At 44.4% G+C, this 22,380-nt stretch overlaps 1 protein-coding gene across 1 annotated transcript in view; it reads left to right on the forward strand.

Annotated features, from left to right (window-relative positions):
- Positions 1–269: 269 nt before the first annotated feature.
- TMEM242 (transmembrane protein 242) overlaps positions 270–22,380 on the forward strand; it is a 27,710-nt gene continuing 5,599 nt past the window's right edge. The window contains exons 1-3 of the mRNA XM_018567189.1: positions 270–408; positions 2,901–3,001; positions 6,698–6,835. Of these exons, the coding sequence (XP_018422691.1) occupies positions 333–408; positions 2,901–3,001; positions 6,698–6,835 (315 nt within the window). The 5' untranslated portion in view covers positions 270–332. The remainder of the gene's footprint in view (positions 409–2,900; positions 3,002–6,697; positions 6,836–22,380) is intronic.

A 22,380-nucleotide genomic window follows, 5' to 3' on the forward strand; every position in this document is an offset into this window, starting at 1 on the left:
AATATAATGTACCGTTCCTCCAAATCCTATTTGTTTACTCAGTGCAACTTATAAATACGAGATTTGTTACATTTATTTTTTATTCCTCGATTTTCATTTCAATGTGAATTATGTGTATTATAACCGATGCTTCCAGCGTCATCAGAAATCCACATGTGCTAATTTCACTTAACGGAGAGACGATACAGAGCAATGAGTTGTAAGCTGGTTCGGTCCCCCAGTCCTCTATGTGTCAAGCCGCCGGAAGTAGTCGTAGCTGAGCCCCGGAAGGGGAGGGGACACCATGTGTGTCACTGTGTACATGCTGTGTCCTCTGTGTGATCAGGGATGTCATGGAGGAACCGGAGGATAAGGATGGCAAACACCGAGCAGAGGTGACCCGGGATGACAAACTGCTGCTTATAAAAGGTGCTGAGCTTCCCCTCTCCCCTCATAAGCCGCTAATACACCTATGTACGGGTTAGTGTAGAGCCGTGAGAGGTGACACCTCTCATTGTCCCACGTCTGTGTATTAAATGACCACTCGCTATAAAGTATAACTATAAGAAGAACTTGCTATATAGTAATTGCCCAATAAAAGAAAAATGTGCATTTATTTATTTTGCATTAGAGCCTGCAGAGTATTGCAACTGTGATCAGTGGATCTCGGTGCGATGCTTAGGCTCAGCTACACATGTGAATGGAGCTGATTGCAGAGTCTCATGAACTCCCTGTGAGACTCGTGAGATCTGCTGCAGACAGGAAGTGCTGTATAGTCCAGTGACAGCTGCCACTGTTTACAGCTGTGTGCAGGGTCTGTAATCGCCTGCAGATGATTGCACCTGGAGGCAAACAGTCTGCGTCCAGGTGCAGTCACCCGCAGGTAGTCACAGCCTATGCGACAGCTGTCATTGTATTATACAGCGCATGATTGCATTATATAGCGCAGATTGCATGAGTCTCATGGGGGAATTGTGAATGGGGCTTTATGGAGCTGGAGGAAGTAATCAATGGACTACAAGTGGGGGGCCATCACCACCCTTGCCCTCCATTGAGATCTTTGAGTCCCTCTGCCATGGTGGTAGACAGGACTTGTAGCCTTATCCTTCACAGATCCTGTGAATGAATGTTGTGACTGTGTGTGGGGGCCATACCAAATTCAATCATGGTCATTCAGATAAGTGGTCAAATGTTTACCCCTCTGTGGGTGCATTACATTTTGTTTTGGCTTTATCACAGGGACCATGGAGGTTTTCACTCCACTGGAGTCGGGATCCAACTATGGCTGCAACTAATGATTATTTTCATAATCGATTTGTTGGCCGGTTATTTTTTCGATTAATCGGATAAAAATATTAAATAAATGCAATTCTGAATTTTAAAAAAATATACAAATGCAGTGTTACAAAGTTTACTTCAGACTAAAACTGCATGCACAATGTTTTGCAATAGCACTGCACTGAAACGCATGGCATTGCGGTGCCGCACTGACGATCACACTGTGGGTGGCAGGCGCTTTTGGGGTGCCATTGAAATGAATGGCACTGCAGTGCACCTCCCGCAGCAGTCAAGCCAGAACCGAAAATGACTATTTCCCACTTTTTCCCACAACTGGACAAGTTGACAACCCTGTAGTGAATTCACTGTAGTTAAAATAGAGTTGTCACTTTGCAGAGGAATGGCCATGGACTAGCAGGATCACCAGGTATCTAATATAACAAACTTTTAGAATTAAATGGCAACTTCATCTTTAGCAAAGTTGTCCTTTATTAAATGCCCCCTCACCACTAAGGATGGGCTTAGGCATGTTCGCAGCTCCACGTGCCGAGCCCGCCAGGAAGCTGACAATCACCCACCTTGCGATAATCGTACGATTGCGGGATTTCCCGCGATTATCGTACGATTATAGCAAGGTGTGTGGGCAGCTTTACTCACCACTGAGTGCAGCTCACCTGGGAAAATCTTTCCTCTGACAAAGTCTCACTGCTTCCTCTTCATACTGCCCATGCTTACTGTGGCCCAATTCATTCCTGAAGGTGGCCATACACTTTACAACCATTGCAAGACCTTAGTCTTGCGATGGTTGTAAAGTAATTTAAAAAACGTACGATCTGCCCATCTTGGACAGGCAGATCGTACTCTCGATCATCGCAAGCCCGCCCCCCTGAGGGACGGCCTTCCGATGACCGCAATGCTGAACGGGCAGTGTGCGCGTGCGCACACCGGCCCATTCGGCATTTGTCTCCCGAGCACCGTTCGTACGATTTTCGGCTGGTTTGCTAGCGTGCTCTTTAGACAAAAGATGTGCGACCGTACAGTAGAAACGGTCGCACGTCTTCGTTCACACTGCTCGATTCTCGTACGATCGCGGGATTTCCCGCGATTCTCATACGAGAATCGAGCAGTGTATGGGCACCTTAAGTCATACTCATGGCAGCCTCCAGTGGTCTCTTGGAGTGTGGCTTACCAATAGGAATGAATGGGCTCACAGCACACCAAAGCACTCTCTATAAAAAACGCCAGTTGCTCGGCTGTCATACTGACCCTTCTGCTTTAATACTTTACCTCACTGACCTAAAGCAATCATGCAGATAAGGACTTCTGACTTTCCTGATGTGCACATTTGCACCAACCAAGTGAATTAGAAAGTATTAAAGCTTTGGGACAACAACCAGCCAGGCAGCTAACAATCTCAAAGGAAGAAGTTGGCCGTGACAGCTCCCAGTATTTCACTGATAAGTTCCCTGCGATTGTATTCTGCTGTTACGTGTACATTTGTGCTGGAATTTTGGTATATGCCTGGAACTTTCACCAATAGGATTAAATGTAGTCTGTCTTGTTATCTGTTGGAAATACAAACAATATAGAAATATAATTTTCTATAATCTATTAAATTCAGTTTTTCTTTTTTGTGATAACAGGGGGAATTTTTCTTGGCAGTGTTGCAACAGCGGGAATGCTCGCAGGTTTTGGAACAACACTGTCCCTTGCAAAGAGGCGAAGCCCCGGCTGGTTCAGTAAGGTATGTGTTTGTTTATGCATGCAGGAAACCCTATAGCACCCATTCCCTGCTGAGCTCCATGGTTCCTCCCTACGAACTCCACGTCTTTACAAGGTTACAGTAGTGATGTAGAGGTCAACAGGATGAACCACTGGCTGCAGCAGGGGACCAAGGAGCCAGCACTCCCGGAGTGTAAAATTCGGAAGAGTCTGAGAACTCAGTGTCGTGGGCAGCCGGAGAGGTTATTAGCAGTTTGTATTTAGAGAGAGTCGTTTAAAGAATGATGATAGAGAAAAATATTGTATTCGGGTAATTGTATGTGGCCAATACCTGTAATGATGGGATTCAGTATATGAGTTCCTTTTTATCTTACTTGAGTTATATTTTCCTTACCTTCACATGCAGAGCAAGCTGTCCAGGAGAAGTAACAGTTACAGCACTGGGGACAAACTATAACAGTGCTTAGCAATGGTTAGCTTTTAGTCGGGGTTTCAGTGGTTTCTAGTATTTAACCCCTTGCCGCTGTTCCTTTTAAAACGACTTTCACAATGGGAATCTGGGATGTACTCCCGATCATGTGATCGCTGTGACAGCCAATTACAGCGATCACATAATCAGGAGTCAATCCCCGCCTCCCGATCATAAACCGTGACCAGGAGCTGCAAGGGTTAAGTGCTAATTTTGTCCAGGGAGATAAAATAACAAAGATATACTCACCTGAATCTCAGACCTGGCTGAGACTGGCCCTTGCAGCCTCTCTCCATCTCCTCTCCGGTGATGGAATATCTCTCAGCATTCTCATGTCCAGTACACTGTATATGACATAATGACTCACGGGTTCTTAGATTGCCGGAGGGAAGGGGGAAAGCATCTGCAGGGACCAGTCTAGCAACCACCCGCGTCCAAGTTTCAGGTGAGTATATCTTTGTTGTATGCAACTCTAATGAGCTGTTAAACCTTGCAGTCCGGAGGTAGCTCAAAGATTTCATATGACTGGAGTTCTTTAAAAGTATTTACTGTTTGTTTCCTTTTTTTACATTGTGTCTTAGAGGACTGGCAGGCTGCCAAGTTTCTTTTTCCAAAGAATGTCATAGGAAAAAAAAATCTAAGGTTCAGTGTCCATGTGCAAATTTGAGGATGAATTTCTCCACAATGCCTGCAGCGGCAGAGGGGATTGTTGGCTTGTGACAAACTTTTCCTGCTTCTTCGAAATATATATTGTACATACATAGTATGCATAGTCTAGACCAGGGGTGCCCATTAGGTAGATCGTGATCCACCAGTAGCTCTCAAAGCTGATGAAGGTAGATCACGAAGGGTGTGAATGGCGGCCCCTTTATTCTATTTTGGTATATTTATTTTGCTGTGCACACATGATTACCTATTAGCCTGAGTCTGCTGAGCCAAGCTCCCTGACACCTCTCTGCTGGATACTGGTGGTTGAAGTGTTATGTATTACATCAAAGAATATTAGTTTACACAGCCTGTTGCACTACACTGTTTGCAAAAAACAGCAAGGTGAGCCAGGAGAGAGCGCGTGGAGAGACAGCCAGGGGAGAGAGTGCGAGGTGAAACAGCCAGGGGAGAGAGCGCGAGGAGAGAGAGCAAGGAGAGACAACCAGGAAAGAGAGGAGAGACAGCCAAGAGAGTGAAGAGAGACAGACAGGAGAGAAAACAAGGAATGACAGCCAGGAGAGAGAGCAAGGAGAGACATCCAGGAGAGAGCGAGGGAGGTTTTTTTTTTCCGTTGGTAGATCTCAATCTAGCAAGAGACTGGATGGATGGTACTAGATTTGAGGAGCTGTTATTCATTTTCACTCAATGGTGCTTTTGATGTTCAGTGTCTGGGCACTAGGTTGGCAGATTCTGCGCACCCAAAAGGGCTTTTACAATCACACTGGACAGTGACTTGAATCTCAAATAGAAACCACACTGTGATGTTGTAGTCCAGATACAAGTTTATTCCAACGCACCCTCATCAGCACGTTGTTGTTGCAGCCTGCCAATGGTGGCTGCAACAATCAGTTGCTGACGAGTGTGCGCCAATGCCACAGTTATAATATTAAGTATCAAGTCTGCATACACTCTTCCCCATCTTAGCCACCGAAACATGTTTGCTCTGTATACACGTTTCATCTTACTTTGGCATTAACTTTTATCTAGACTATAACGTCAATGGTGTGGCGCATCAGTTCTAGATTCACTCATTAAAGTTAACAAGACACTTTCTTGTATTGAGAGCCATAGATTTGAGAACGTGAAAGATGGACATCATCACAACAAACGGAGCATGCATGGACTGATCCCACTGAAAACAATTTCCATATATTTTGCTTCCACTGGAAAATGCTGCATAATGTGTGACAAACATCTTACATCAGGGGTGGACACATTAATATGGAATTCAGGAGCCAGTCTGCTCAATCCAGGATCCAGCAGGATTTTATTAGGAGCCAGCTCTATATTGACAACAACTAGAGAAAACCAAAAATGTTAGGCGCCGGCTGCCGTTTTTAAAGAGCATTGGCTACCTGGCTCCTGGGAATTTTCCAGCCCTGTCTTACGTGAACCCTAAAGCCACAAATGACACAATGGCACCTCTTGCTTCTGGAAAAGAAAGAGGTTTGATCTTTAAACTGCAAGCTTTCTTTAAACTAATAGCTGTAAAAATGGGTCGTAGGCGGGAAATGATTGCAGATGATATGGTAGATTTGAATAAAAATGGTTGGATGATTTCCTAAAAAAAACAGCATGCAAAGGAATGCGCTCGCTTCTAGAAATACCGTACACAGTAAAATGTTGTTTGCGGCAGTAATTTGCCACCAGGGGCCAGACAGGAATTTTTCCTTGTAAGAATTTTCCGTGTTCCTCTGGATGAACTGGGGTTTCTTGGTCTGCAATGTATTTTTTCTGATGTTCAATATGTCTTTTTTAAGTTAACAATGCAGTATTTTAAAACCATTAAAAAACTTGACTTATTTGCTTATATGTAACAGGAGATTTACTGTTGAGTACAGACTAATTGGACACATTCAGATGGAATGACTATAGATATTAGGGATGCACCAATACCGTTTTTTTGGTATCGAGAACGAGTACTGATATTTTCCTTGTGCCCCGATTATCAGGAAGTCGGGCAGCGGATCATGACCCGTTGCACGGCGGCCTGATTGCCACTTTCCGAGGCTGCCTGGCTTCCTGACCAATCCGGAAGCTGGGCTGCGAGTCACGAGGTGCCGTCCGACTTCCTGATTGGACAGGAAGCCAGGCTTCCTATCAACACGTGAAGCTGGCTTCCTAGCCAGTCAGGAAGCCGGGTGGCACATCATGACCCGCCTCCTGGCTTCCTGATTTTGATTTACTAGGAAGCCGGCTTCACTTGTTCCTAGGCTGCCTGGCTATCTGACCAATCAGGAGGCGGGTCATTACGTGCAGCCCGGCTTCCTGATTGGTTGGGAAGCCATGCTGCTTAGCAACACATGAACCTGGCGAACTAGCCAATCAAGAAACCAGGAGGCGGATCATAACCCACTGCCCGACTTCCTGATTGGAAAGGAAGTCCATTTCCATGCTCCCCCAGCACTGTCGGCTTTCTTTGAATGTTTGACCTAACGCACAATACAAATCTTGGCGTAGGGTCCTTCAAGTTCAGCACATTATTATATGTAACGGAGGTTCAACATTAATGTTTTTTGGTTTTTTTTGGTTTGTTTCTAGGGTGCTACTGCCACAGCTTCCTTGCCAGAGAGTGGTGCATCCCTTGCCTTGAGAGCTTTAGGTTGGGGATCGCTCTACGCCTGGTGTGGAGTGGGATTTATCAGTTTTGCTGTATGGAAAGTACTTGGAGTACACAGTGTGAGTATTGAACATGAGTCAACCATGGCATCCTTCAGTGGTTAATGAGCATTTATATGTGACTTTCTTTTATTGTCAATGCTTTAAATTATTAATTTTTTTAAAAAGCATATTAACCCCTAAAACAGAAATGTAATATTTGGCAGCGAACCAGTCCTTAGATGAGGTGGACTACACTCGTCCAGGACTACAGAAACCTCACCATTTCCTCTTCTCCATATCGGTTCTGTAGTCCTGGACGAGAGCTGAGAAAATGATAACAGTCAGCAAAAGCAGAAACACAGGAAGTTATCAGCTCACGTGATTTCTGGCAAGATCAACAGGCTGTTTATTATTGCATTTATCAAACGGATATAACAAAACTTTTTGTTTATTTAACTGTCCAAAAGGGAGCAAATAAGGGCTCATTCACACAGCCGCAGAGTGCCATACACCATCAAGAAGGGGAGTTTTTCTATGTCTGGGAGTCCCAGGTGTACGCATAGAGCCGTGGCTAGCAGCCTGTACAAATCAATGACAGGCTGACAGATGCTACAGCTACATGCATGTCTGAGTGGTTACATATGTACAGGGATGGGTGAGTTGCCCTGGACATGAATGCCAGTGACTCCCGGGCACAGAAATATGACACTCTGCAGCTGTGTGAATGAGCCTTAACAGAAGGTAATCGTTACATACCTATGGAACTAAGTATGGAAGTTGACCTCTACCTAAAATATAAAGCTTGGCTGTCTAACAGGGATTTTTCAGATATAAAAAGAAATCCGGATTAGAAGAAATGCTTCTATGTATATGACATTGAACTGTTCCACAGAGACATTGTGGAGTGGATGAAGATGTAGGCCTAGGCAAAAGAGGACCTGCCAATCATGAGGCCCTAGAGCAAAACTTTGGGCCCCTCTGGCTAACATTTTCTGTAGTGGCTGGCAGTGCTGTGACAATATGTGACATTGATCTTAACATGAAGTATTAGGGATGCATCAATACCGGTTTTTCGGTATCGAGTACAAGTACCAATATTTTTTTTTTGGCACTCGCCAATACCGATACTGGCATCCATGGGCCCGGATTATCAGAAAGCTGGGTGGTGGGTCATGATCCGCCACCCTGCTTCTTGATTGCCTTGGAAGCCGGTGTTCTATCGAAGGAACACCGGCTTCACGTTCCGAGGCAGCTTGGCTTCCTCAACAATCAAAGCCGGTACTCGCCCAAATAATCGTTATCGGCACCGATACCAATATTAGTATCGGTATTGGTGCATCCCTATGAAGTATGTGTCAAGGACAGGCAGCAGGAGAGCTGTCAGCATAGTCATCACAGTACTAGGGAGCAGTGTTGAGGATAAAATAATAACCTTCTTTAAACTTAAACTTTTTATGTAGAACCACAAACCTCAGCCCTCCTATAGGGTTTTAGCAGGGGTGAAACTCTGGGATTTGTGGCTGCATTAGGCATTCAGGGTTAATTTCAGTCTGTAGCAGACGTTCAGAGGGCAATAAATCTACACTGCTAAAATTGATAGGCAAATGCTTCTTCCTTTACAGAGGGGGGTCTGCGACTAGAAGATCCTGAGGTCTAAGGCCTTGTTCACACCAAATGCAGAGCAGATCCGGTCAGGTTTCTGCACACGCACACTAGTCTTTTAGATGCGTGTTTGACGCGTTTTTGGCTTTTTTAGTTTAACATGGGCTTTCAGTGCGCTGCGATGTGAACTGGAAAATACCATTGGAATACATTGGACGCAGTTTTGATCCAGTCTGCACCTGCTCTGGACCTGCTCCGCGCTTGGTGTGAACTAGCCCTAACTTCAGCCCTTCTATACTGGAAACCTCACAGTTTAGTTTTCCTGATCAGTCTTCCTAATGGGCCCCCTCCTACCCCAGGCCCCATAGCAGTACTAGTCAGTATGACAACATGTGCTCCCTGGGTATGCCTTCTTAGAAGATTGTCCCTCTGTTGCTGTGGTCTCAGTTTTTTTTTAGTTACAGTCCCAGGAATTAGTTCTGTCCAGTATGACTTTTTGTTATGATTACCAGTTATTGCTTTCCGTTACATGATGCAGATTGTGCTACCTGCCAAAAAATCTCTTAAATGAACCTTGGAACAAATAGAGTACAGAAAGGGTGTGTTCTCCTTTTTATTTCAGGAACTTGTGTATGCTGGGAGATTTTCCAGTGTCAGATTCCTAGAAGCAGAATAAACATGCTTTGCTAATAAAAGTAGTGCTCACACTGCCAGTGTTATCTCCCTAGTTGATGACCGTATCATGCAGACATCTTGTGAAGTTTATGCATGGGATGCTATACCGATCTAAATGCAACAGGTGTAACTTGTGTTTAGCTATGTGCTTATTTAGAAGTTTAATCTTCTTTTGTGTAAGTGATAGGTTCTCTAGCCCTGTGCCATAATACCCCAGGCTGGTGCCTGCACTCCCAGATTCTCACTGGCCAGCCATTTCATGTGGTTGGCTTGTTGCTTCATCTGGTCCAGGATGAAGTTGCCTTAGATGGCAGTACAAAGTGCTTCCAGGCAGAGCAGACATAGAGCAGACCTGCTCCCTCCATCACTGCTGCCACTTCACTGTGAGCATCAGACCACTAGAAGGGGATTGTGACCACATCTGAGTCACTGGAGGGAGACTGGAGTGTGGGGAAGTCAGAAGAAACATGTTGCCAGGATAAGTCAGATCTATTTTGCAAAATTCAAACTTTTATTAGGAGGTCACATCACAGTGCAAGTTAGTGCAGCGTTTAGGAGCCACACAGGACCCCTTCGTATGGCATATAAGGTGCAATTCTGGTATGGGGTGCATTAGGAATATATTGATTGGAGTTGAAGGAAGTTGCCCAGGTGGCTCTCTCGATCTGTCTGGAGTCCAGGAGAAAGTGGAAAGTGAGAAGAGGAGGCCAGGGGGAAGTCTCTGCCTGATGCTGAACGAGAGAAACACTGGAACCCCCTGCACTCCTTTCCTGTACGCACTGCCTGTTATCTTACACTCCGCACTCCTCTCTTGCATGTACTGTCTGCTATCATACACTCCACACTCCTCTCCTTTACCTACTGTCTGTTATCATACACTCCACAGTCCTCTCCTGCACATATTGTCTGCTATCATACACTCCGCACTCCCCTCCTGCACATTCTGCCTGCTATCATACACTCCGCACTCCTCTCCTTCACATTCTGCCTGCTATCATACACTCCGCACTCCTCTCCTGCATGTACGGCCTGCTATCATACACTCCGCACTCCTCTCCTTCACATTCTGCCTGCTATCATACACTCCGCACTCCTCTCCTGCATGTACTGCCTGCTATCATACACTCCGCACACCTCTCCTGCATGTACTGCCTGCTATCATACACTCCGCACACCTCTCCTGCACATTCTGCCTGCTATCATACACTCCGCACACCTCTCCTGCACATTCTGCCCGCTATCATACACTCTGCACTCCTCTCCTGCATGTACTGCCTGCTATCATACACTCTTCTCCTGCACATATTGTCTGCTATCATACACTCCACACTCCTCTCCTGCACATTCTGCCTGTTATCATACACTCCACACTCCTCTCCTGCACATTCTGCCTGCTATCATACACTCCGCACTCCTCTCCTACACATACTTCTTGCTTTTTCATATCCTCCAGCACGCCTTTCCCGGATAAATTGCTAGCCGTCATGTCCTTCACAATTCTCCCCTGCACGTACTGCCTGTTGTCATGCCCTCCACACTCCTGCACGTATTGCGTTTGACTCCACTCAATTAAAGTTTGTCAAGCTACACCTTTTTTTGAAGAGAGGGGAAGGGTTAGAAAACCAATTAGGTATTTACTGCTATGCCTACTTCCTGTTCTGCTGCAAATGTGTAACCAGACATGAAGTGCGGGGCACTCCCCAACAGTAACACAGAAATAAAAATACCTTCCTTTAGAAGACTAGTGGAAGGTTAGACCTCCTGTCAGATTTTGTATTGCTGTCAGTGTCCTTATTGCAGATTTTCCCTCACTTCCTGTCTGGTAAACCTGTTCTGTCAGCAGAACAGGAAGTGAGGGTAAATCTCTTTAATGGAGTCTTGGATAACAATCCAAACCACACAGTGGTTCAAATCCTGTCCAAACATAGAAAGAAATGTGCATGCTGTTTGGCTTTAATTCATTTGGGCAGGGCCTGAGCCTGATCTTTGTACATACTGACTGGAAAGCCGACTTTATTTGTTCCACTGCTCAGGCAGAATTTGATACTCTTGATGTACTTGTATATAAAAAAAGGCCACACATGCTTTCCTCGGTGATAAAATAAAGCTTTCAGTCTGAAGAGTTGAGTTTAGAATGTCATAAGGCGAGTCATCTAGCCCTAACGGACATATATTACCTCCAAATACTTTGAAAAGCCTGGAAGATATATTTCCATACCGGTTACATCTGGAGGCCAGGAAACATTTTTATTATGTTGCAGCAGAGCGCTTTCTCCAGGACTAACATTAGGGCCGTTCCCTCCCTTTGTCCTATTTAGCCGGGTTGTATGATATTCTAGCTGAAAATATCTCATTACAGAGCACTTGAGGCATGAAAACAAATGTCCCGAGAGAACCGTGTTTGTGAAAGATTCCAGGCAGAAGTGTTTATCTTGATGTCATGGTTACTTCTAGGAACAAAATGGGAATAAATAACATTTTATTTATCAAATTATTTACCCAGCATATGTACAAAGCACGTTTATTTTTCTGCTTAACCACTTGCTGACCGGGGTGTTTATACCCCCTTCCTGGCCAGGCCATTTTTCAGTATTCAGTGCTGCGGTACTTTGACTGACATTTATTCCGTCATGCAATGCTGTACTGAAATGAATTTTATACCATTTTTTGGGGACAGACAAAGCTTTCTTTTGGTGGTATTTAATCACCACTACAGGTTTGTTTTTTTTACTGTATAATAAAAAAAGTACCGAAAATTTTGAAAAAATACCTGTTCTCCCTACGTTACGTTGGTAAAATATAAAAGACGGGGTCACGTTGGGTAAATAGACACCAAACATGTCAAGCTTTAAAATTGCGCGCACCCGTTAAATCGCAAAAATTGACCATAGCCGACGCTTTAAAAGCTTTTACCGCTCATCGGTTTAGTGTTATCAGTGATTGATGACCCTAGAATTATTGCTCTCACTCCGACGTTCGCGGCAATATGTAACATGTGCAGCGCAATGGATGTAATCGGCGTTTTCGCACATAGGTACAACTGACGCATGTTTGCGTGTGTATGTGGGGGGCTGGGACTTTAAAAAAAAAATTTATGCTTTAATTTTTTTATTACTATTTTTTTTACACTTAACCTTATTGCTATCAGATGGGGGCTAAGAAGCCAGTTTACATGACATGTCCTCTTTACAGGTCCTCTTTATGGAGACATCAGGGGTCTCCTAGACCCGTAATGTCACCTAGGAACCCCCAGAGAAGCTAATGAAGCAGAGATCTGCTTCACCAGCTTCTGTACCTGGAAATGACAGCAGTGGGTCTCGGGACCGGCAGTGGCAGTGACAGGGGCGGCTGCTTGGGGGGGGTCTAAAGCTGCACCTACTACAAGCGATCGGGCATCTCTAGAGACTCCCGATCGTTTGAATGTAAATAGCTATCACTGGCTGTTTACATTTTTTACAGTTCCCCCACTCATGTGCACGCTGAGCGCCTCACACTAGCGGGGGAAGGGGAAGGACGTCTTAAGATGCCCTCCCGCTCCTATAAGGCTCCCGTCCAGCTGTTTACCTGCGGACGTGAGGTGGTTAAGCACTCAAATTTTTTCTCAAGAATGAATCCAGATCAAATAAATATACATTGCCTATCAAAGTATTTAACATTTTTGTCATAATGTTTCAGCACATCTGACTCCAACTCCCTCAGCTCAGCTTCCCTGATGTTCCCTTAACTTCCTGTCCATTACAAGATCACAAGGGACAGAGCAGTCTCCAGCAATTTTCATTTACTAGCTTGGAGAAGGAAGGAGGTAAGTAGGAGGGAGCAGAGGAGTGTCTTCCCTGTGTGTGTCTGTGAACACATACAGCTTACTATAGCACACAAGGGTCGCTCAATAGGACCCTGCCAGGGAAAAGAGCCACCCTAAAATATATCGGGGACAATGCTCAGTGGAACAGCTGCTTTGGTGAATTGAAAAAGTGTATTTGCAGAGCTCAGCCACTCCAGCTAAAACTTCTACACATAACTTCCGCCTGTAACTGCCAGTCTTACAATGCCTCATTGGACTTGCAGTTCCATAAGACATTGCTGGAGGGCCAGAGTCTGCCCTGATTCAGAGCAATGACCTACTGCTCTCACTCCCCTACCCTCCAGCCATGTTGAGACAGCTCCATCCAGAGTGAATGCTTTGTGAATCCTTTATCATGGTCGTACCTTGTATTCAGTGTTTTTTGTAAAACAAATGTGGGAATTCGTGTTCACCAATCCTTTCTAGGATGAATGCACCTGGAAGCCCTCTGTGTCCCCACTCCATATGGACGTACAGCATAGGAGGCATCAGGGATCAGAGACCAATCATGTCATAAAAAAGACGTTCAACTATTTCATAGGGGGAAAAGAGAATCGTTTTAGGGCCACAATTTAGTGTGAACACTAAAGTGAGGAGCAGTGAAGGTTTTTAATGCTTCACCTACTTACAATTTTGAATATCGTAGTGTACACATTTTGTCTTGATATATTATGTACTTTTTAACTAGACAGTCTTGCCTTATATATGTAATCAGAAAAGTATATATTATATTTATGTACTACTACTTTTTTTTTACCACTCTACAACTCTTTTCTTCCACCCAGTTGAAATAAATTTCAAGGTAGAATTGTGGAAGACGCCAGCATTGGGAGCCATAAAATGTGCACCTACACTATTTACCGTATTTTTCGCTCCATAAGACGCGTTTTTTTTCCCCCAAAAGGAGGGGGAAAATGTGCCTGCGTCTTATGGAGCAAATACCTATCGCACGTCGCCCGGGACATGCAGTTTCGGGGCGCCGGGCAGGTAGTTTCTTTTTGTACATTCAGCCCTGCTCCGGACAAACGGAGCTGAATGTACAGTGGGAGCCGCTGCTCGTTTAATACAAGGGATCTGATTAGATCCCTTGTATTAAATCGAGTGGCGGCGGCGATCGTGTCCACCCCCCGCCGTGGCTTTCGGGGTCCCCCATAGGAGCTCACCATAGAGCCCCTTGAGCAGATGAAGAGCGACGTTCTTCGTCTGCTCTGTGTGGTTACTGAGACCGTGGCGCTGTAATCACAGCGCCACCTGTCTCAGCGGTCACTAACTGCAGCTTCTGCCACAGAATTTCTGTCACAGAATCCCTGCTTCCTATCGTCCGGAGCGTCTTATAGACTGCAAAATACGGTATTTATATATGTTTAACATCATATATTGGAATGTACTTATGGAGCAAATACCTATCGCACGTCGCCCGGGACATGCAGTTTCGGGGCGCCGGGCAGGTAGTTTCTTTTTGTACATTCAGCCCTGCTCCGGACAAACGGAGCTGAATGTACAGTGGGAGCCGCTGCTCGTTTAGGAGAGGGCCGAGGCGCTGAACGCTTTTTTCTCCTCAGTATACACTCAGGAGGGAAACGGGTTTGACACACATGATAAAACTCCCAGTTTAACTCAAAATACTTTTCATTTGCAGAAGTAGTATTTGGGGGGGGGGTTAAGATTTTTTATTCTACGTAAACCAAAGTCTTCTTTTGGATTGCTGCTGTTCTAGCAAAGGAACTGAAAAAATACCATATTAGTAAAATTCTACACAAAAATAGCAGAGCAGCAAGAATGTTTTAGCAAACCCACTGAGGAATGCTCAGTTGATGTTTACATTTGTAATAAGAAAGCGGTAAAAACAAAAATTCTGCAGGGGAAAAAAAACAACTTAAAGCAGTATTAAACACTCAATTATTTTTTAAAACAATGAATTCTGATCAAACGAATATACATTGCCCAGCAAAATATTTATTTCCAATATTGCCTAAGCGCTTACCGTTATTATGTTCCAAACAGCTGGCTCCAACTTTCTCAGATCACAAGTGAGAGCCCAGTCTACAGCAACTGTCTATCTGCTAGAAAGGAGGAAAGAGGAGAGAGGGTAGAGGAGTGCCTTGCTGTGTCTGTGTGTTTGCGGAGACACACAATGCTTACTAGCACACACAAGGGTGGCTCCATAGGAATTTGCAAGGGTAAGGCGCCACCCTAAAACAGGATATCAGGGCCAGTGCTCAGGAATTCGTCTGATTCCGCAGGAAACTAAAACTTTTAAACATCAAGAAGAAGCATCTATTGTAAGTGATTTAATCAGCATTTAAAATAGCTGAAAACGCTTTTGAGCGTAATATGACTTTATGGTCTATTTTGAACTTTCCAGTCAAGTTTGAGGTTATGGAATGGAATTATGTTTATGCGTTCCCTTTCCCACAGCATACCTAAAAATAATTAAAGAAATATTTCTTGCCTGTCTTGTTGTTCCTTCGGAGCAGACCTTTGGACAAATTGCAGACTACCCTAGACAATCTGAACATGAAAGTGGTACGGGGCAAAATAGGGAGAGAATCAGGTTCCTCTCATTAACATACAGTGCAGAACACACGCCCTGCGATCTTTAACCCTTTGTTAGGACAGGGTGTGTTCAAATCTAGTTTACAGTTAATAATGGGATCTGCAAGCACATTACAGACAGGGTTAATTATGACAACCATTGACTCCCCAGCCCACTCCTTAACATTTCATAGCATAGCAGCAGAAAAGTTCAGGTTTGGAGTTTTCAGAAAAGAGCAAGTAGAAGGCAAGCAGCAGTTTGTAAATATATTTTAGCTTATGCTATGCGAATGAGAACAAGTAACAATTATAAAATAGTTGTCATCCCAATTTGGCTGCAAACCTGGGAGTGCACTTTGAATAGAACAAGGATTTATATTGTAAAGAATGATACATTTTCCGGTTGTATCAGACCATTGTACATTCAGAGTACCATTCTAAACGTTATCATTTGCCACACGTGCCTTGGAGAGGATGGCTCCTATCAAGTGTACATGTGCTGCAACATTTGGATAATCGCTTTACAAACAAGCCAAAGGAAACGGTGTGTATTTGTTTCCAGAGCTATTTTTGTCCCAGTGAGCCCTGGGACAAGAAGGAAAACAGGAACATGCCTGTTTCTGATCGCCTCGTTCCACAGCTAATCCGTGTAATTCATTACCAGCGAGTCAGCATCCTATTCCCTGCAGTCATACATGAAAGACATTGCCAAGTTTGAGACGAATCCCCATTGGCCCTCGTGACGCTGATGCCACTCAGTGTTCTACTTCAAAGACATAATCACTAGTTCCCACATGAACAGCGTGAAAGCATTTCCACCAGTTACAAGACAAAAATAGCAAGCTAATGGAATCTGGGGCCGGAATCATTTTTTTTTCTTTTTCTGATAACAAAAAAAATATATAAAAAGCAAGCTAACTTGTCTAAAGAATGCTTGTATTTCCTCAGGTAACGTTAGTTTCTGTTCTGCAAATAGGTTTAACAAGAAAAATTTGTCGTACTTTATGTAACATGCTTACTCCTTTTTTTAAAATCTTTTTCCAAACATTTTTATGTCTTAGCTAGGGGATCGGGTTTGTTAGAGTTTGCTAAGCATTTATTTAATTAGGGAACTTTAGGCAAATTTCAATCAGTAAACATTAACTTTTCCCAACAGTTGTAGCAAGGGTGGGAATAGGAACTTCTGGCCTGGACAGCAAACAAGATCATAAAAGTTTTAGGCAGGTGTGGAAAAAATGCTGTAAGTAAGAATGCTTTAAAAAATAAAAGTGTTAATAGTTTGTCAATTAACGAAATGGAAAGTAAATGAACAGAAGAGAAATCCAAATCAAATCAATATTTGGTGTGACCATACTTTGCCTTCAAAACCACATCAGTTCTTCATCAGTTCTACACTTGCACACAATTTTTAAAGGAACTCGGTTGGTAGGTTGTTCCAAACATCTTGGGGAACTAACCACAGATCTTCTGTGGATGTAGGCTGCCTCAAATCCTTCTGTCTCTTCATGTGATCCCGGGCAGACTCGATCCCTGACTTTGTGTAAGCATAAGAATTGATGCTAGTTTGAAGCCAAAGGGTAGTCACATCAAATATTGATTTGAATTAGATTTTTCTTCTGCTCACTCACTTTCCATTTAGTAAATTGATAAAAATAAACAATAAAAATATATATTTCTGAAAGTATTCTTACTTTACAGCATTTTTTCACACTTGCCTAAAACCTTTGCTGAGTACTGTATATGTATATAAATTATATTTAGGACTGAAACAACTAATAAATGTAATCGTGGATAATGAGAATCGTTGTCAACTATTCTCATTATCGATTCGTTGAATCCGCCGCCACTCTGCTCCCCTGTTCTCCTTCACGCTGGTGCTGGTTGCAGCGGTCTGTCCCTTTCAATCTCCACTGCTCTCCCCGCCTGTGTCGGCAGCGGGGACACATACCACTGCAGCCAGCACCAGCGGGGAGGAGAGACCAGCTTTGCCTCTTCATTCCCCAGCTCGTCTGCTGCTGCCCCTGGGCCTTCTCTGTATTCCCCGGTTGGTCCGCTGCCGCCCCATGCCTTCTCTGGACTCCACGGTTTGTCTGTTGCCACCCCCATGCCTCCTCTGTATTACGTCCCTTTATACATACCGGGTTCGCTCACCTCTCGATCCTGTCACGGCTCTCTGCCGTGACAGGGGTAGGGGCTGGATTCCCCTCTCCGATCTGCAAGCGCTGACTGGCGGAACGGACGGGGGAGGGGGCGGGTACAGCTGGCTCTGCCTCTAGATAGGCAGAGCCAGCTGTCACTCATGCAGCTGGGCGGATCCCGACGTCCATGTCGGCATCCGCTCCGGCTGCAGCGTCTCAGTATACCGCAAGCTGTAGCTCGCGGTATACTGAGCGTAGGGTAACGGGAGGACGCTAGTTTGTGTCCTCCCGTTACCCTAAGGAGAACTATGGGGAAAAATGCTGACCCCATAGTTCTCCTTTAAGTAGCCACCGCTGCAAGCTCACTCCGGTGATGGACTACAATCTCACAATTAGTTTTACTAATTTATAGGGCTGCAACAACTAATCGACATAATCGATTATAATCGATTATTGAAAAAGTTGTCAATTTTGAGATTGTAGTCACGGGACTACAATCACTGGAGTAAGCATGGAGCGGTGGCTACTATACAACACACACAGGGACCATGGGGAACAAAAGTAGCCACCCTCCAGAAGGAAGGACAGTGTCAGCATGAATTCAGAGATGGTTTTAGCATCTACAGGTGAATGATACACAAATAAGATACATTTTAGTTAATAATTAAGGTACTTGGATGCATTTTTAAGATGTAACACCTGAGTTTACTGTTGCTTGAAATAGGGGAATAAGGAGTTAAATATATCAATATGTATTTTAACAAAAATCACATTCAAGATTGATGAAACTGACATAATGTGCAAATCAAAGGAGACACAAATAATTTCTACAAGCATGTACTAATTAAAATACATTGTAACAATGTTATTCCAATGTATTTATGAATAAAGCCTGCAAACACAGATAGCTCTCCTGAAATACAGAGTTGGATCATGCTGGCAGTTTCCACTGAAGAATGTCTAAGGCCTTGTTCACACAAGCAGCCGCGCTGAACCGCACAGCTGCTGGGGTGTGTGTGTGCCCCCACTGTTTATTTATTTATTTATTTATTTTTTAGAACTTTACTGAACATTGCATTAAAGGAGAACTATGAGGTGAGTGCTTTTCACTCACCTCATAGTTCTAGCCGACCAATGACAATGAGACTGTCACAGGTCGGCTCAGTAGATCGGGAGGTGAGCGAACACATACCGGCGTTCGCTTACCTCTCGATCCTGTCACGGCAGGATCCTGTCACGTGGCAGGGGAGGGGCTGTATTCCCCCCTCCCCGCTCCGATCCGCCAGCGCTGACTGGCGGAACGGATAGGGGAGGGGGCGGGTACAGCTGGCTCTGCCTCTAGATAGGCAGAGCCAGCTGTCAGTCACGCAGCTGGGCGGATCCCGGCATAATTGTCGGGATCCGCTTCAGCTGCGGCGTCTCAGTATACCGCGAGCAGCAGCTCGCGGTATACTGAGCCTAGGGTGACAGGAGGACGCTAGTTTGTGTCCTCTCGTTACCCTAAGGAGAACTATGGGGAAAAGCCTTAACCCCATAGTTCTCCTTTAAGTTCTGTGGGCTCACCGCAGTGCGATGCAGTTGTACCGCCTCTCAATGCGGTGCACTTAAAAAAAAAGTACTGCATGCCAGACTTAAGTGCACACCACCGGAACACAGTGGTGTTAACTGTCACCATCCGTGACAAGGCAAATTGCCTTTTTTTCCAGCGCAGCCCGAACGCAGATGGTATGAACAAGCCCTTACAGCCATTTCTTTTATACATCCATGGAAGTGGCTGCAAGTAGGTTGTAGGGTATCGACAACAATCGATTGCAACCACGGGTGAAAATAAATGTGTAATTAAAAAAAAAATGCAATTGTTTATGGTACACGGTGTGTTAGCAAACTAAATACAATTCATTTAGGGTTTACATCTACTTTAATGCATGGAATTGCACGTAGTACAATATGGGGTAACTGACAGCTACAGTGGAGCGACAAAATCAAGTCTTGGCACTGTACTACACTCTGCAATAGAACTCAATAATCAAATCAAACAACATATATATTATGTGAAGTGTCAGAAGGGTGTGAGCACACAATATTCTCTATTGACCCACTGCTATAACCCATATTGGTATAATATCTCCTTTTAAGTATGCAAAATGTCTGTAAGTATTTGGCTGATAGAGTAGGGACTGGCCTGAGAGCGATCACTTTCATTCAGTTGTTTAGTTTGTATATGTATTGCCAGGGCCGGCCTTAGGCCTTTAGGCGCCCTGTGCGAGAAAGCTTTACAGCTCCCCTCCGTGACCACACCTCTCAGTGGCCACACCCTTTAGTGGCCACACCCCCAGTAACCACACCCATTTATCAACCATATTTTTGGTAAAATATAAAAAGACGGAGTAAATAGACACCAAACATGTCATGCTTTAAAATTGCACGCACCCGCAAAATCGCAAAAAATTACCATGCCCAAAATTGACCATAGGTGACGCTTTAAAAGCTTTTACCGCTCATCAGTTTAGTGTTATCAGTGATTGATAGCCCTACAATTATTGCTCTCATTCCGACGTTCGCGACGATATGTAACATGTGCGGCGTAATGGGCGAAATCGTCGTTTTCAAACGTATGCGCACCCGACGCCTGTTTGCATGCGTGTATGTATGGGGGGACAACACGGAGGACCGGTAAATAACAATGATATTTACAGATCCTCCGCTCAGCCACGCACACAACCGCTGTCATCCTGAAACTGACAGGATAACAGCGCCTCCGATCTCCTCCCCGCTCGGCCATCCTGACAGCTGCGGGCGCGGCTTCTCTCCCCCTCACCGCTCCGCCATCCTGACAGCAGGCAGCGCTCCCTCCTGCGGGGGCGGCCGAGGGAGCGCTGTCATATCGAATATTATGTTTTTATATATAATGGCACACCTCTTACAACTCATTTGATTTATATGTGTAATGTTTGCATTTGAGCCTTTTTTACTGATGGAAAAACATGTTTTACACCCCACTGATTTATTATTGTTTTTGTACAGTCGTTGGAAAAAGTATATATGCTGAATTTAAATTGCCTATGGATGTGGAAAACCTGTTTATTAAATCATATCTTTTTATAGTGGATGAGACCTGGTGAGGAAGTCTTCTCAAATCTCTTTTCTTCCTAGATTGTTATGCCTATAACTGTAACCCATAAGCAATATATTAATTTTCAAGTAATACATACACAAGGCATGTGGTGTTTGTATCTGTTACCAGCTGTTTCTATACAGCTACTTAGCAAGTATTAGTCCTTATCCAACTATGTTTTTCCCAACTACAGTATATTACTTTTAAATGGGATTTAAACCAAACCTCCAAAGCCCAATTAAACCTTCAATTTAAATCAGCCAAATACATTCCAGGAGCATCAAAACAAAAGCACCAGAGTTCATGAAGTGTGTCTGTGGTGCCATAGCCAACCAATAGCAGGCTAGTTATGGCACCTGCCTTCTGCCTGTTGTCAGTTTGCAGCAGAGAAGACCTGATGGGGAACTCGGTTCTCTGAATTCCCCATCAGGCTCCACCCATTCAGAGTCACTGAATTTAAAGCTGACAGCATGCGTAACGACCAGTGACTCTGACAGTGAGTGGAGCCTAATGGGGAATACTGAAAACTGAGTTCCCCATCAGGTCCGCTCTGCTGCTGATTGTCAGCAGGCAGTGGGTGGGTGCCATAGCCATACTGCTATTGACAATGGCACCCACCAACTGTCTGCTGTCAATCAACAGCAGAGCAGCCTGACGAACACATTTTTCTGAATTCCCCATCAGGCTCTGCCCACTCATTGTCACTCAGACAATGAAATAAATACAAGGGGGATCCTGGTTGACATTGTTACCCAAATATGGTTATATTTGGGTATCATTGTGAGCTAGCATCCCCATCCCATTTGTTTACATTAAGCTGCCAACTGGGGAATCTCCAGTATGGCAGCTGAATGGGATCAGGAATGCATAATTGGTTGCTAGCACTTGGCAGCCCAGTGTCCCAGCAACCACTGAAGGTTAGATTAATGACAGTTTTCCAGCACATACATGCCCCACTCTTATGGTGCCCATACACCTTACAATTATCTGCAGATTTTCTGTGGTCAGATGGAAAAAGTGCAACAGATTGGCCCAGGTGGAGATTACTCCATCCACACAGTTAAGTGTAGATGGAGGAATCTGTTGCACCTTTTCCATCTGACCACAGAAAATCTGCAGATAATTGTAAGGTGTGTGGCCAGCTTCAGCACTGATGTCTCTCTTTACACTAGATCAGAGTTGGTCTTAATTACCACCAGTTTTCCAATCTGAAAACTGTTGGTAATTCTTTTTGAATCTCTTGCAGCCATAGCAACAAATTTGTTGTGGCAAGTGGTGCTATTGAATCTGTTGCAAGTGTTTGTAAAGTTACTGAAACTGAAGATAGGGCTATTTTGAATTTGGCGCAGGACCTCTTAAAGGTCCATGCCGCCAGAAAAGTGCCGCTGAGGCTTTATTGAATTTCGCCTAAAGTTTTTAATGTCTTACGGTTCATTTTCTTTCAAAAGCAGCCTTTATTGAGTTCTGCCCAAAGTGTTTAATGTCTTACCGTTCATTTTCTTTCAAAAGCAGCCACAACCTGAGCAGAAAAGCCTTTCCCCTGCCAGGAGCTGCAGCATGGGACCCTTCCTCTTTGCGGAGAAGCAGCAGTCTTTTTGTAGAGGTCTGACACACCTCTACCAAGTCAGACCTAGAGCTGTGCAATCAGCCTTACTCTTCGTGCTCCTCACTGATTGGTGAGCTCTGGCTCCGACTCAGCAGTGGCAGGGAGGGGGGG

This window comes from Nanorana parkeri, unplaced genomic scaffold (genome assembly GCF_000935625.1).
Source record: "Nanorana parkeri isolate BGI_ZX_2015 unplaced genomic scaffold, ASM93562v1 scaffold1018, whole genome shotgun sequence".
NCBI lineage: Eukaryota > Metazoa > Chordata > Amphibia > Anura > Dicroglossidae > Nanorana > Nanorana parkeri.